This window comes from Etheostoma cragini, chromosome 3, assembly GCF_013103735.1.
Source record: "Etheostoma cragini isolate CJK2018 chromosome 3, CSU_Ecrag_1.0, whole genome shotgun sequence".
Classification (NCBI taxonomy): Eukaryota; Metazoa; Chordata; class Actinopteri; order Perciformes; family Percidae; genus Etheostoma; species Etheostoma cragini.
Window position 1 is genome coordinate 28134655 of NC_048409.1, and position 16897 is coordinate 28151551.

Sequence of the window (16897 nt, forward strand, 5' to 3'; positions counted from 1 at the left end):
CGGGTAGCTCAGTTGGTGAAGCGGGCGCCCGGGTAGCTCAGTTGGTGAAGCGGGCGCCCGGGTAGCTCACTTGGTGAAACGGGCGCCCGGGTAGCACACTTGGTGAAGCGGGCGCCCATATATAGAGGTTTACTCCTCAACGCAGTGGGCCCGGTTTCGACTCCGACCTGCGGCCCTTTGCTGCACGTCATCCCCCCCCTCTCTCTGTCTCTTTCACTTCTTCAGCTGTCCTGTCATTAAAGGCCTAAAAATGCCCAAAAAACAATCAAAAAATAAATAAATATTGGACAATATTAAATAACATAAAAGTTGGCGACTGTGTTGACTTAGTGAGCAAAATAACTAACTTTTTTTTCAACGTTAATGATATAAAAAAAAAAATTAAACTAATATTGAAAAGTAAACCACTGAAAAAGTGATTCCAGCACTTATAAAGAAGCATTTATGTAAGTTTATCCGACACTGATAACACCGAAACATTTCCTTCTCCTTCCAGTGAGATGGTGGACTGTTTTAATGAGATAGCCGGTGACCCAGAATGCCGAGTGGTTGTGGTTTCTGGAGCCGGGAAGATGTTCACAGCCGGTAGGTTTCCGTCTGTTTGACATTCAACGACACCAGCTCTGCAGTAAAGCTGTATTATATTATCCTCTGAGCTCTATTTACTCTCTGGGCTGTATTTATAACTCTGGGCTGTGTCCCCCGTCCAGGCATCGACCTGATGGACATGGCCAGCGACGTCCTCCAGCCGGAGGGCGACGACGCGGCCAGAATCTCCTGGAACATGAGAAGAATCATCACCAAGTATCAAGAGACGTTCTCGGTCATTGAGAAGGTCGAGGAGGGTTTCTCTGTTTATCACACTGAGGGATTTTAAGATTATTGATGATTATGTAATTGGACAGCATTTTAATTCAATTAAATGTTATTTATAGAATCAATTCATAACAAGAGTTATCTCGAGACACTTTACAGGTAGAGCAGGTCTAGACCACACTCCAGAATTTACAAGGACCCAACAGGTCTAGTAGTTTCCTCCAGAGCAAGCAGCAGTGGCAAGGAAAAACTCCCTTTTAGGAAGAAACCTCGGACAGACACAGATCCAGACCCAGACCTAGACCCAGACCTAGACCCAGACCCAGACCCCTGCTCTTGGTAGGCGGTGTCTGACGAACGGTTGTCGAGGAAAAACTTCCCTTTAGGCAGAAACCTGGGACAGACACAGACCCAGACCTAGACCCAGACCTAGACCCAGACCAAGACCTAGACCAGGCTCTTGGTAGGCGGTGTCTGACGAACGGTTGGCAAGGAAAAACTTCCCTTTAGGCAGAAACCTGGGACAGACCCAGGCCCAGACCTAGACCCAGACCCAGACCCAGACCCAGACCAGGCTCTTGGTAGGCGGTGTCTGACGACCGGTTGGGGTTAGAACGAAGAGTGGAAATAACAGTCCCAAAAAGATAGTAGTTTGTAATCATTTACAATGATTGGTTGTCATGGTATTTTCCTGTGACGTTGACGATGTTTTCTTCTCGTAGTGTCCCAAGCCCGTCGTGGTAGCGGTCCACGGAGCCTGTATCGGGGGAGGTGAGACATCATGATCACACAGTTATAGTGCAGCCATGAACTCAGACCACGGGGCCATGTCACAACGTAAGATCAGTGGGCTAGCTGGCAAGATTTGGGCTTTAACTCTGGTTTTCTGGTGTCGAGTATCTGGCTCACTTCTACCAGAGTATAGGAAACTATGGTAACAGATGCTGCACGGCTAACCTGATCCAGAGAAGTCAGGATACATTGATTGATTTTATTTGACCACTTGAATATAAAAACAATGAAAACAGTACTCTGTGTCACACGTTAAAATATACATAAATAGTGAGGAATGACACAATAAAGCCCCGAGAATGATTCCTATCGTGGTCCCATTGTGGGAGTTAAACCTGATTTTTGATACAGGTCCCGGGATGGTACCCGTTGTGTGTCTGCATGGAAAAGATGGCTGCTCTTTCACATCTCACTGCATCACTAGTGAATCCTTTAGATAAGGAAGTCTTCAGAAATTGTTAGGATGTAGCCATGTAGGCTGAGTTCTTTGCTGCGACCCGAGTTTGAGTCCAACCTGCGGCCCTTTGCTGCGTGTCATCCCCCCATCTCTCTCCCACCTTCCCTGTGTCTATCCACTCACTATCTAATACAATTTTTCCCAAACTTAGGGTCGGGACCCGAAATGAGTCGCGGACACGCTTCATTTCGGTCGCCAATTGGCAGAGAACAGACTAAATACTCAGCATGACCTCAGATTGGCACTTTCAAAAACCAAACCTAGACTAGATCAGCTGGTTGATATCTCCAAGCCATCTTTTGTTGACTTTTATAATGGAATAAATATACTTCATATACATTTAAATACATGGGTTTTGTTCCGAGTCCTGGGGAGACACCAAATTTGTCTTTTGGGTCTTGAGCTGAAAATGTTTGGGAACCACTGGTCTAATAAAAAGGGGAAAAACTGCCCCCTGAAAATAATCTTAAAAGAAAATGTTACAATAATCACATGTTACAAGGGTGTGTCATTTAAAGTGGAGAAAACTTAGTTTCAACGCCTTCGTGTTCACTGTGGATGTTGTGCTCTGTGTCAGGTGTGGATCTGGTGGATGTTGTGCTCTGTGTCAGGTGTTGATCTGGTGGATGTTGTGCTCTGTGTCAGGTGTTGATCTGATGGATGTTGTGCTCTGTGTCAGGTGTTGATCTGATGGATGTTGTGCTCTGTGTCAGGTGTTGATCTGATGGATGTTGTGCTCTGTGTCAGGTGTGGATCTGATGGATGTTGTGCTCTGTGTCAGGTGTTGATCTAGTGGATGTTGTGCTCTGTGTCAGGGGTTGATCTGATGGATGTTGTGCTCTGTCAGGTGTTGATCTGGTGGATGTTGTTGATCTTATGGATGTTGTGCTCTGTGTCAGGTGTTGATCTGGTGGATGTTGTGCTCTTTGTCAGGTGTTGATCTGGTGGATGTTGTTGATCTGATGGATGTTGTGCTCTGTGTCAGGTGTTGATCTGATCACAGCCTGTGACATCCGACTATGCACCCAGGACGCCTGGTTCCAGGTAAAGGTACGTACACGTCCATCTAATTACTAAAATTTGGAAATGTGCTAAGGGAAATGTTTCTTGGGGAAAACAAGAAAAAAGATAAATAATTAAGAGGAAACAAAGAGAGTTGTAACACAGTTTTTCTGTCTTTAAAGGAAGTTGATATCGGGCTTGCAGCAGATGTTGGAACTCTCCAGAGACTTCCTAAAGTCATTGGCAGCCGCAGGTAAACCAGCCGTGTTAATAGACCAGCCATGTTAATAGACCAGCCATGTTAATAGACCAGCCATGTTAATAGACCAGCCATGTTAATAGACCAGCCATGTTAATAAACCCGCCATGTTAATAGACCAGGAGAGTCTGGGGGAGAGGTCATGTGACGTAGTATGCACATTTAAAAGTGGTTTTGAAAGCCTTTAAAGTGGTCATCAAACACCTTTTGTATGAGCTTCAACTCCATAGTCTATATTTATATGCTAATATATCTATATACTTTTATCTTTATACTAATAAGCCTATATACTAAGTCTAGTATGGATGTGTTATTTAATCTGCTTTAGATAGATAGATGGTATATAAGAAGAAGAAAGGAAAAAAAACTAAAGTGTGTGTGTGTGTGTGTGTGTGTGTGTGCAACTGAGTCTATGATGTGTAAATAAGTGAAGCATAAGATTTACTAAAGGATAAAAGTAGAGAAAGGGGGTCGGACCTGATGATAAGTTGTTTATCAACTTCTTCCTTCTCCTTTTGAACATTGGGACATTAACATGACCTTATTTATCTGTCATTTAAATTATACATGTATGAATGCATGTATATAAATCTTTTATTTTAATGTTTTTTACATGGTCAAATAAACTATTAAACTAAGTATTAAATTAGTATAGTATTAAAAACAATGTCCTATATCAATGTTCTTTTTAATTCCCCAAAATAACATGATTGATTCCACACAACGCTCTTTGCCAAGTACAAATCTCTACTTTAATTAATCCTTTAATTTTAGTCTAAATAATTCCTAATTTCTGCTTTTCTAATTGTAATTACCCAAAATAACTTGATTGATTCCACACAATGCTCTTTGGGGTGACTTTGATCATTCATTTTCTGGGCGTCCTATTAAATTTTATAGCATTTGACAAACAAATTGAAGTGTTTTTTTTATAATAGTATTAAGTAAAAGTTGACAAATTCCAGTCTGATTATCATCAACATCCGTTCCTTTAATTTTAGTCTCAATAATTCCTAATTTCTGCTTTTCTAAATCAAACATTAGGCATAATTTCCTATAAATGAGGTTTATTGACCATAAATTTCAAAAATTGCTGTAAAAAAAAAGTTAATAAGTTAGTGTTACGTAGTGTTGAAACGTCAAGCATTGGAAAAGTGTTGAAAAAAGGGACAAAAACGTAAGAAAAAGTTAAAAATATTGATAAAAAGCTTCAAAATTCTTGATTTTCAATGTTGACGGGAGGACAACACAAGGGTAAAAAAAGACAAAATTACCCAGTAAATTTACCTGTTAAAACACTGGAGTTGCAGGTCTACTGCGGTCTCCGTTGGTTAGTTAGTGTAATTGTGTGACTTTGCTGGATCCAAACTAACCCTGTGAGAGCATCCAAAAAGGTTTAAAACACAGCGTCTGAATCAGGAAATAAAAGTAATATGTATTCTGTGTGTAGTCCACGTTGTCACGTGACTAACTCTCCCTCTTCCTGTAGCCTCGTGAACGAGTTGGCTCTGACCGCCAGGAAGATGCATGCCGATGAAGCCAAAAGCAGCGGATTGGTCAGGTGAGCTCATACGTACTCTATATATACACTTATATGCTGCAGGTGTTTTCTTTCATTAAGTACTGTTGTTTTTACTAAACCTAAAAAGTTGTTGGTTGAAAAATGATAAGCTGCATCGACATTTATTGGTAATCATGATGGGGGGGATTAAAATGAATGACTAGTACTTTAGGTTACTGTACCTCAGCTTTCAAATCAGTAATCAATGTGCAAAGAAGTGATTTCCTCCGTGTTATACTGTAGATTTATCATCAGAACTTTAAATTATTAGAAAGCCAGTCAGTCATTTTCAACCAAAAATTAACCCTCATGTTGTCCTCGGGTCAAATTGACCCGTTTTCCTGTATCAAATGTTCTTTTTAATTCCCAAAAAATAACATGACTGATTCCACACAACGCTCTTTGACAAGTACACATCTCTACTTTCATTAATTTTGGGGCGTCTTGTTCAATTTTATAGCATTTGGAGAAAAAAAAAATTGTTCAAGTGTTTTGAAATAGTATTGAGTAAAAGTTGACATATTCCAGTCTGTGATTATCCATCAACATCCATTCCTTTTAATTTTAGTCTAACTAATTCCTGCTTTTCTCAAACATTGGGTATAATTTCCTATTAATGAGGTTTATTCACCATAAATTCTAAAAATAACTGTAAAACTAAAGTTAATAAGTTAGTGTTAAATGTCAAAAAAGTGGCAAACATTGAAAAAAAGTGTTAAAAAGCATCAACAAAAATATTGATTTTCAATTTTGACGGGAAGACAACACAAGGCTTAAGTACTACTTTGTGCTTTACTGCAGTTTCAACCATCACCTTTTTTAAGGAAGGATTCTTTTATTTGAACCCCTTTCCTCTTCAGCCGAGTGTTTGCGGATAAGGAGGCCATGATGGCCGGAGCGCTGGAGATGGCCGAGGAGATCGCCGCTCGCAGTCCTGTAGCTGTGCAGGGCACCAAAATCAACCTGGTCTACTCCAGAGACCACAGTGTGGCAGAGGGACTGAACTACATGGTGAGAACACTAGCTTTTAAAATACAATGGAGGATTTAGTCAGAAACACCATGACCACAGAGCTGCCTTTGTGTGTTTTAATCTTCACTAAATAGCTTGTTCATCCTTCTCCAGGCCACCTGGAACATGAGCATGCTCCAGACTCAGGATGTGATGAAATCAGCTCAGGCCGCCATGGAGAAGAAGAGTCCCAAGACGATCGCTTTCTCCAAACTCTAAACCTCGCTGACGCAAAGTTCAGATACACACAGACAGAAGCTGCCACTGTGGCCTTTCTGTGTGAAGGGAAACCGCATCGATGTGGTCCGGGAAGCTGGGGCCACTTGAGTGTGATGCAGTGAGATTTAAGAGAGGGACGCTTGGGATTGGTTTCCAAAGAAGTGAATTATTTGGGTGCAAAAGCCTTTAAAACAGCATTTTGATAAATCATCAATGTGTAAAATCTGAATTATAAGTGACTTCAGGTTAACCTCTTCCCCAGGTGAAGTTAAACTGTAATATAAAGAGGATTTTCTGAGCTTGTCACTGTAGAAAAGCTGTTTTTGTAAATCTGTAATCTACTTCATGAATGTTTAATCTTAAAAAAACTCATTTTAAAGTTGGTGTTCACTGATTTTTGAAATATCCATGTTGACCGGTTGTTATTTCCTAAAATGATTTAACAACGGGCGGATTCAAATAACTTAAAATGCTTTATTGATAAAAACTTAAATTATACAAATAAACTTAAAATTCACAATAGTGTCTGCGTCTGCTTGGCACGAAGTTTCTGTAACGTTTTCTGTGAAGAGACGGTGGAAAAATATTTAATTCAGAATTCATGCGACTAAAACAACAATGTTGGTGCTCGCAGTTCTGTAACAATCAGTCTTTAAAACATTTTCCCAAACAAACACTCATGATTCGGGTGTTTTACCCTGTGGAACTCCTTGGCCTTCAGTCGGTTTTTTGCACAAGCTTCCTGTCTGTTCCTGATGGCTCGCTGATGCTTGACTTCCTCCAGCTGCTCGTACAGTCTGAAGAAACACACACACACACACACACACACACACACACACACACACACACACACACACACACACACACACACACACACACACACACACACACACACACACACACACACACACACACACACACACACACACACACACACACACACACACACACACACACACACACACACACACACACACACACACCATCTTTCTTTGTGAACGCCACGTCTATATTTAAAGAGGAACTATGCTTTTTTTATTCAGAAGTTATTCCTATGATGTAAGACACGTAAGAATCATTAGTAAATGTGAACAACTCTCCCATATTCAAAAACTAGAGTCCTAAAACTGAGATTTGTCTGGAACGGCTCCATAGTCAATAAATTGGTAAAGATGTAATAGATGACACAGAGCACCCAATTTATTGATATCGTGATTTGAGACTATATAGATTTTGGATATCGTAACATGTTATAAGTGTCGTCTTTTCCTGGTTTTAAAGGCTGCATTACAGTAAAGTGATGCTGTTTTTTGAGCTTCTATTTTGTGACTTTACCCACTCAGTCATTAAATCCACATTACTGATGATTATTCATCAAAAATCTCATTGTGGAGATATTTTATGAAAGCACGAATAGTCAACACTACAATATTGTTGTGGTATCAATATCGTGATAATGGATTTTCTCCATATCGCCAGCGCTAGGACAGAACAATAAAATAAAGAAAAACATTCTGTGGGTCCAAAAAGAAATCACTCACATTCATGGTCTAAAGAGGAGCTCCAGACTTTATACCATATATCACAAGTTTGAGACCCACGTCCCTGGTTTCTGTCTTTAAGAGAGTGGTTCATGTTAATTGAACTTGCATAGGCCTTAAAAATAACGTGATGGAATTCTTAATTAAGGTGGGGTTCCCTTTTAATGCAAGTAATCTAGTTTTGGGTTTCTGGTCCCTAAATCAATACTCAATTAGAAGTAGTAGTGAAGAGAAGCAACATTAACTGCACAGTAGACGGTGTAAAGGTTAAAGGTTATATTGTGGCAGTACCTCTGAGTTCTCTGGTGCATCTCAGAGACCTCCAGTTTCCTTGTCTCCGGGGTGCAGCTCTTCACCTCGTCCACCTTTTTCAGCCTGAAATCACTCACTGAGGGAACACAGATAAAAAGGTGTTTGCACAGATTGTTACTGACCACTTTACAAACGTATGCCTGGCATTTCAAATTAAACGTAACAGGTCATTGTTTTCCACAAGAAACCCACACAACACGTAGTACAGCACAGAGCCAGCTGGGTGTTAAATCAGATTAAAGACATTTCAGAGAGGATAATTAATTGTGAGTTAGGGACCAGTAGTTTTAATTAAAGGTACATTTTAAATTGTGCACCAGGAGACCAAAAGGAACAACTCCAACTTGTGGGGGCCACTCGTTAAACAAATGTAGGGCTTAAAGAGAGATGACTCACAATGTCCAACGGTATCAATCAGTGGTTCCCGAACATTTTCAGCTCAAGACCCAAAAGAGAAATTTCGTGTCTCCCCGGGACCCAAATTTACGGAACAAAAGCATGAATTTAAATGTATATGAAGTATATTTATTCCATTATAAAAGTAAACAAAAACAGAAAAGGTTTCTACTCTCCTTCCTGTGTCTCTGTCCCCTCCCATCGTCCCTCAGTACCGACACCAACATTGTTTTTAAATAATGCTGACTTGAATTTAATGAGATGTGTGTGTCTGGTTGAAGATATCAAGGTTCAGTTTTTGAAAGTGCCATTCTGAGGTCATTCTGAGGTCATGCTGAGGTCATGCTGAGCATTTACTCTGTTCTCTGCCAATTGGAGACCCAATGAATTAGGTCTGCGACCCATTTTGGGTCCCGACCCTATGTATGGGAAACACTGGTATAAAAGTAAGATACCTTGAGGGAGAAGCTGGGGCTTCTTCTGCTTGATAAAGCCAGTTTTCTCAGCTTGATGCAGTTCCGCCTGTCCCCCCTTTGACTTGGTATTAGTCTTATGTTGAGGTTCTGTCTTAGATCTTTCCTTACTGGGGACAGGTTGAGATTCCTTAGATCTAGACTGCTCTCCGGCTTCAGATGGAGCTTGGCTCACGGGTTGAATCTTGGCAAGAGTCGCTTTAGCCTTAATTTCCTCCACTCTGCAGGCCGATCTCTGGAGCAGCGCTCGGCGCTTCTTGTGGTGGACCTCCTGCTGGTCTCTGGTAGGACCCCACTGGAACTCCAGGAGAGTCCCTGAATCTAGAGAGGGGGGAGGAGTTTAAACGTAACAACAAGTTACATTTTTTCTGGCTGACAATCCACGGCCTTATCTTATTTTCTATGATAAACATGTATTCCTGACTCAATTAACATTATTCTGGAAATGACCACTTATATTGTTTCCATAGTGGATTTTTAATATGAATTATAACCTTATGACAAAAAACAAACCCCTGTTCCATGTTTAATTGTGTTCTAGTAGAGACTGATTGCATTCCCTAAACATATGTTATCTCAATTGTCTGAAATTGAGATAAAGACGATATTTGTAGATTATGAAGTAAAATTTTATTTGAGAGTTGTTTTAAAAAAAAAACCAAAAAGTCAAATTGACCCGAGGGATACGAGAGTGTCCCAAAAGTGAAGACAACACAAGGGTTAAAAAGTTTTTCCTGGTCGCTGTCACACCAAATGCATGCTCTTTTGGGGAGGGAGGGGGGGGGGGGTCCTGAGATAACGTCTGTTATGACTTGACACTATAAACAAACTGAAATTAAATTATTTTTACTTTTTTGTTCCTGATCACATTCACATTCAAGTTTCTTCACAATCCAGCATCTCACACATACAGCACTCCCATCAGTGTTATATCTTAGTTAGATATACGGAGTCTTTAATTGTTTTGATTATTTACCTGGGTGTGCTTGGTTTTTGTCCTCTGGAGTCTCATCCGGTGACAACGAGGATTCTGTCCCCTAAAGACAACAGGGTTAGGGTTCAGAGATCTGAAAGACACCGGCAGCTGAAGTCAAAGTTAAAAACCTTTATAGACGTCACCTCTGTCTCATGGCCTTTCTGTCCCTCTTCGCTCGCTCCATCTTGATGTTTGTCTTCCCAAGTTCCCTCGTCCTCAGTGATGGCTGTCTCTTGGTCCTCCAGCGTGGTATCCGTCAGGCTCACTAGTGTAATCTGGGACTGCTCCAGGATCCCCTTCTCACTGCCGACCTCCTGATAGACGGGAATAGATGACAAGTTAAAACAAGTAAGGGAGGACAACACAGTTTAAAAGCATTAAGCTGTCATTTTCCTAAATAAACGGACCTTAAAATCTACAAATAACATCCTGCAGTTGAAGCGTGACAGTGCCGTGCTCTTTTGCAAAGTGTACCAAGGTGAAGAAGAAACCAATATCGTACCCATAGCTTATCTGAGACAGGCCAGAGGTTGCCGAGCCTTTCAGAAACGGCGTTTCTGTCCGCATCCGCTCCCTCTGGGGACATCATGGTGGGAGACACAATGAGGACCGATTCACTGGTTTGGTTCTGGGATGTGGTGAGCTGGGAGTAGGATTCCTGCAAGGCAGGGTCATCTGCTTTGCAGCTGGATGGATCCTCTGTTCTGAGGTGCTCAGGTGAAGGTTCAGACTCGGTGTGGATTTCAATCTCCTCAGCAGGTGTGGAAGCAGGGCTTCCCCCGCTGGCAGGAGGTCCTTCAGGGGAGGTGGGTCCATCGTGTTCGGGCTGGTGAAACGTCATGGAGGGGTCTGCTGTCTCGTTGTGGGTGACCTCAGCCAGAAGAGGGTGGAATGAGTCTGAACCTGGAAACACTGAAGATGGTGATAAACATGAACATAAAGCACATTTAAGTTTCTAACCAGGTAAGAAACATCCATGCAAAGATGGCTGACATCTAAAACATTAGATAAAAGAACTGCAAGAACACATTTGACTCTTTTTGCTCCAAGTTTCCAGAATTAAACTTGGCTTCAGCTACAAACTGAGACAACAGATACATACTGTTCATTGTATTCTCCCTCGGATAAAACCACCATAAGGTCATTTTAGAAGTTACTATTATATGCCTCACCTTCAGTCCTCTCTGGGCCCAGGTCCATGTTGGTTTGGTCCTGCAGATGTGGATTCACAGCCGGGACAGAAACACTGCGTGACGAGGATTCAGGAGGCAACACTGGATGTGACGGCCCACTGGCCTCAGTGGAGACTCCAAGATCTACGTGGGTTCTTTCATCTAGAAACAGCAGATATGATCACTAACTCAAACTTTTTTTCCTACTTTGAGGAAGTAGAGCAGGGACAGATGTTTTTAATCTTATGCCACAAAGCTTGATTGGGTCCAGATGGAGATCTCTATATGTTTGAATTGTCTTTGATGCTTTTGGTTTGTAGAAAGTTCTCTTTACAAATAGATGTTTTTCAGTGTTGTACATGGTGAAGAAAACAATGTATATAATAGTTCATCCGAGAGAGACAAAGACCCCTCTGACTGAGCAACAGTTGGATAAGAAGAGAAGAAATCAGCAGTCATTGGTCAAAGAAACTGGAAGCTTAGCATCAACATGTGTTCAGATTTAAATTTTATCAGCTGAACATACTATGGACTGACAAATCAGTTTAATCTTCTTTAATCTAAACATTGAGAAGGTCTGCAGAGAGAAGGTCTGCAGAAGGCCCAAAGACCCAAAACACAACAACTCCATATCTAGAGCACGTTGGACGTTTGAATCATTTAGTTCTTCTTTAGGTGCCAAAACTATTTCATATAATATTTTTATTGTCTGAATTATACTGTCTTTATCTCTGTTAAAATAGTTATTACGAACAGCAGTGTATTCACTGATATAAACTGATTCATATAAACTGACTCAGAGCAATTTACTTTTAATTTTAACTCGACTGTATTCATTCATAAAGAGCTGTGTGAATTGAGGGTTAACTGCCTAACAAAACATTAAAAATAGCATCAATAGTTTCAACTACAAATGCAGCTAACAGTCCATTTGCTTAATTAATTTCTATTTATCCATTATTTGTTTAACAATGGGAAATGGCCATCATGAACTTATTTAAGTTCATCACGAGGGTGGAGTCCTCATACACCTTTCTTTACCTGAGCCTCCACTGTGCTGCGCTGCAGACTCATCCAGCTCCCCGACCAGCGGTCTCATTCTGCTCTCATCCAACCATGTAGTCGACTGCTCCAATGGCATCTGACCCATCAGCTGACCGCCATGAAAGTCCTGCCCACCACTCAGCCAATGAGAGCTGGAGTGATGGGAGAGTCGACCAATCATTCGACTCAGAGTGGAATCCCATCCACCTTGATCAAAGCTCGTTGAAACAGGCCGACCTGTTGTCAGCTGACCAATCATGGACGAGTGAGCCGATGGGTGACCGACCAATCGCTCCATGGCTGAGACCCTCTGGTCGCCAGCGAGACAGGATGACTGGTCTGCCAGCTGGCCAATCAGAGGTCTGAAAGAGTCCTGTTCCTGGTCCACACCCATTGACGTGTCCTCACCTGGCAAGTGCTCCAGGATCGGATTCACTGTATTCTCCCATTCCTGTAGCAAAAACCAAAGCACTGATTGAGTGTTGGGTATTTAACAGCAAAAATAGTTATAACTGACTTCCATTCATGGTATAAGTTCCAAAATAAAATGGAAAATATGCAGAGTCAAAGTCAAACTGCAGTAACATCAATCAGCACACCGTATAATACTTTTTGCAGATCCTTTAAAGTACAAGTTAGTGGCCGAAAACATCAGTGTTACAACTTTTAATTTAAAAATAGGGACTGTGAGTCACTGACCAGGCCACTCCTCTGTGCTCCTGCTGTGTCTGAGGGAAGAGACTGATGAGATCTTTCATCCGCCCCTCTCCTCTCAGAGACTCGAACCAAGGACTGCTGGGAAACTGAAGAGCCAGTTTCTTCCACATATGAGGATTCACTGTCTGTCGGCCAACAAAGAAGAAACACTTGTACTAACATGATGCCGTCCAACACTAACACACACATTTCAGACGTTGGAATCACACCTCTGCACACCTGTGTGTCACGTTTGTATGTAAAACTAAGTAAAACAGCTTGAATTCCCCTTGATGAGAGACGTATGGTGGTATGGTTATGGCATCTCGCACCACTATTTGAACGCAGATTTCTTTTTGCCTTGCCTTTGAGTGTAGTTGTATGAACATACACAAACACATACAATACATACAAACATTTTTAGACATTGTCGGAAGACACACTGTAAGAAGTAGCAGTAGTTTGTGTTTTCTTCCCGTCAACCATGAAAGAAAATTATTGCTTTTTCTGACATTTCTGTCACTTTTTCAATGCTGTGGGTGCTTTTTTTTAAAATGTTTTTTCCAAAGTTATTTGATATTTTGAAGGCCCATTTTTTTCTGATGAAAAAACTGAAAACGGGTCAAATTTGACCCGAGGACAACACGAGGGTTAAAGCATACCGAGCTTAACTTGTACCATCATACATCCTGAGGTGTTTTAAATAATTGCAGTAAACTAACACAGATGCGACAACTGCCATCAATCTAACAAGCTGAACACAAACGATATGTAAATGTGTGGTGTTTATGTTCACCTGTGGTTTTGCCAGCAGTGCTGAGCGAGATGTTTAGCTCCCTTGTGTATTTGTCTATAATGTGCTGGATGCTGCTGTCATTAAACAGAGAGTCTGCCGCCAAACGAGGATGGCCTTCAGTCGAGCTTTCCTTAACGCCGAAGCTTTGACCGGATGGAGAGGAAACGTCAAGTAAGTCTGCTCCTTGTTCTACACGTCTTAGAGGCGGGGATTTATCTAATGAAGAAATGGGAGGAAGAGAAAAAAGAAGAGATTTGATTAAAGCTATCATAAAGATAGAAAAGCAATCAGCATGTTGCATATATACACAACTTAAAAAGGTCATGTGATTAGATTTGATTCAACTTTACTGTTATTACACAGGTACAAGGCAACGAAATGCAGTTTAGGTCTAACCAGAAGTGCAATAGCAGCAGGTGCAGGATATACACTGGTTTCATAAGTGTAGGACATGGATATGTACTGAATAAATATAGAGATGAATGTACATTCTGTCACCTACGGTACTCAACATATTCCCACAGGTCACAATAATGCTCAATAATTGGAAGCACACACCAAAACTCAAGTGAACAATGAAGGACCAAGTCATGTTAGTAGGGTGACCAACTCAATTCAGTACTTCATTACTTCAGCTAGGGTTGCAGCAGTACACCATGTTCACGGCATACCATGGTATGAAAATTGACGGCTCAACTACGTTTGAGCCGTTTACATTCTTTTAAAGGGAGAAATTTTCTTGACTCACATAAAAAATGGCTTTAAGTTTCAATTATAATAAAGTTGTGTTTGTTTGACCAAAAAAAAACCTTCCTTTTAATTCATTTAAATCTCCATTGTGTAACTTTTAACACCGAAGTCGCCTGCTTTCTTCTTTAAAAAGGTAATTCTGCCTATTTGTGTAAACTCAAAGTTTTAAAGTTGCTTGGCTAACGCATGGTTGTGCGTAACGCTAGAACAACGATTAGAATACTTTCCTCTTTCAATGATGAAAAAGGAAAGTCTACCTGGTAACATAAACGTAATCAAATGTGTCGTGATAGCACTGGTACTTTACTAACATTAGCTTGCATATGTTTGGGAACCTGATCGCTGATATTAGCAAGGAAATGGTACCAAAATAACGTACAACTTGTATTACACTGGAAGGATCCCTCACTGTCAAAGTCGTATTTCTTGGAATAATAGGGCCACCGTAAGAGGTAAGATTGAGTGTTGGGTATTGGAATAGGAGGGGCTAGAGAGTGATATTCAGTTGGTTTTCATATACAATTTCACCGCTGGATGGGAGTCATTCTTACACAACGTAGCTTTAAGAGTCATAGTAACTGATAATTGTGTAATACCATATACCGTGATATCTTCTTAGAAGGTTATCGTACAGTGAAATTCTCAAACTTCTGTTAGATTTTCAAGATTTCACACGAGATTCAAAGCCCAATCAACCACATGGTCGAAAATCAGGAACAAACGAAGACAAAAGAACCGCGTGATGCAAGACACGGTCCTGCTGTCCCTTACCAGCGTTTACGTTTTGCTCAGGATCGGAGGTGACGTAGCTGCCGGTGGAGATGGTGGTGGAGGAGAGGCAGTCAGAATCAGGAGGCCTATGTGCAGACTGACACACACACACACACACACACACACACACACACACACAAAATAAATGTGTAAAGGAGATAAACAGAACAGATTTGAGAACCCATTGATGTACAGATACTCAATGAGCTCAGTTCAAGTGTAGAAACCATCATGAAACGTATCTTTAATTAAATACACTTCAGGTGGGGTAATTTCACATCATCGCTCAGAAAGACTGTAAACTGTGTGTGTATGTATATACACACACACACACACACACACACACACACACATCTACAGAGTATATATATATATCTCCTAGTCAACGTTGGAATAACTATTAGTAAACTGAAGTCATACAAATTTATCATTAAAAAAATGTTTTTAAATCTTTAACACTGACCTTACTTACTGTAGTGAAATGACGTAAAGTTTGCATTTGGAATAAAACATGTACACACACACACACACACACAGACTCACTGAGCTCAGTTCAAGTGTAGAAACCATCATTTAACGTATCTTTAATTAAACACATGTCAGGTCTAGTAATTTCACATCATCGCTCAGTGCACAGAAACAAAACACCACTCCCACATGCTCACACTTACGTACACACCATAAAAAAGGAAGCCAGACAGAGACACAATATAAAAGCTTCAATAAACATAATCAGACCCAGAGGCAGATGCTGCCCAGGCACTAAGCTGGTTTTATCTACAATATGAACCTTAGAGAGTATTAAAGCTCTATGCCAATATGCAATGACATTTTTCATTGCACATTTTCTAATTATCCCCGGTGTTTGAAGAATGCTAGCAAAATGTGTGCATCAATGTAAAACCATCCCTCAAACTGCAATTCACAGAGAAAAAACACTTAGACTAAAGTTGAGAGTTTGCAACGTGACATTAAACAGACAGATTATCCCCGACAGGGAGCAGCCAGATGCTATTTCACTGCATATGGACCAAAACTGTTCTTTCCCTTGTATCTTTCTTCTCAGCTTAGGCTGCAAAAGTTTGCCACAACGTTGATGACTTAAAAGAGAAGAAAGGACTGAGTTTAGAACATCTTCAGTTGTTGTGCTTACCTCTGTGGGGGATCTGTAACCAGTGAGTGCAGGACCAGAGTAGTCCGCTCCTCTTCCAGGCTCAGAGGAAGGTGGTGAGATTATCCTCCGGACTAAATCTGGAAAACAATATTCCATCCAAGTGGAAATATATATTTTGTTGCCCCATCATTATGTATCAAATGCAAGCATTTTTCTCTCATCACTCTTCACCTGTCCTGTACGTACCTGACTCTGAGGATTCTGGAGATGTTCCTGCCCCCATCAGCTGTCTCTCTCTCCAGATGACATTGCTGGATCTCCCTGAGCTGGTTCCAGAGGCGGTTGATTGTTCAGCAGTCCGCTCCCCACTGATGGACCAAGAGGGTGTCTGCTGGGACGTGTCAGAGGTCACAGACGACTCTGAATCCTCTTGCAGATCCCTGTCCACTGCGTGTGGAGGGACCTTCACACTATCCTCTGGACCTAAAGACAGGACACGTCAATAACCCAATCAACTGATATTCCTGTCTATAGCTCGTCACACCGTGTGTGGTGAAAACAATCTGTTACCCCTATTTTCCAAAGGGTGCGTCAAGGCCGCGTTTCGAAGGCGCTGTAACCCCAGTGAGCAATCGCTGCCATTCAAGTCAATGCTTGTTACCAGCCGTGCCACGGAGGGTCCCAGAACCGTGGGTTTAGCCTCTCTCCACTCCGCAAAAGATATGCAGAAGCTCTATTT

General features: G+C 41.3%; 2 protein-coding genes across 2 annotated transcripts in view; one reads left to right on the forward strand and one right to left on the reverse strand.

Annotated features, from left to right (window-relative positions):
* Positions 1-6431, forward strand: part of ech1 (enoyl CoA hydratase 1, peroxisomal) — a 10513-nt gene extending 4082 nt beyond the window's left edge. Inside the window, exons 3-10 of the mRNA XM_034866602.1 lie at positions 497-585; positions 711-835; positions 1539-1587; positions 3051-3115; positions 3250-3320; positions 4816-4887; positions 5748-5898; positions 6013-6431. Coding sequence (XP_034722493.1) covers positions 497-585; positions 711-835; positions 1539-1587; positions 3051-3115; positions 3250-3320; positions 4816-4887; positions 5748-5898; positions 6013-6117 — 727 coding nt within the window. The 3' untranslated portion in view covers positions 6118-6431. The remainder of the gene's footprint in view (positions 1-496; positions 586-710; positions 836-1538; positions 1588-3050; positions 3116-3249; positions 3321-4815; positions 4888-5747; positions 5899-6012) is intronic.
* A 143-nt stretch (positions 6432-6574) lies between these two features.
* LOC117941633 overlaps positions 6575-16897 on the reverse strand; it is a 12163-nt gene continuing 1840 nt past the window's right edge. The window contains exons 3-16 of the mRNA XM_034866600.1: positions 16405-16641; positions 16198-16295; positions 15045-15141; positions 13524-13739; positions 12731-12873; positions 12029-12482; positions 10988-11149; positions 10318-10727; positions 9959-10129; positions 9816-9876; positions 8822-9160; positions 7950-8046; positions 6815-6914; positions 6575-6679 (exon numbers count right to left, since the gene is read on the reverse strand). Of these exons, the coding sequence (XP_034722491.1) occupies positions 6632-6679; positions 6815-6914; positions 7950-8046; positions 8822-9160; positions 9816-9876; positions 9959-10129; positions 10318-10727; positions 10988-11149; positions 12029-12482; positions 12731-12873; positions 13524-13739; positions 15045-15141; positions 16198-16295; positions 16405-16641 (2633 nt within the window). The 3' untranslated portion in view covers positions 6575-6631. The remainder of the gene's footprint in view (positions 6680-6814; positions 6915-7949; positions 8047-8821; positions 9161-9815; positions 9877-9958; positions 10130-10317; positions 10728-10987; positions 11150-12028; positions 12483-12730; positions 12874-13523; positions 13740-15044; positions 15142-16197; positions 16296-16404; positions 16642-16897) is intronic.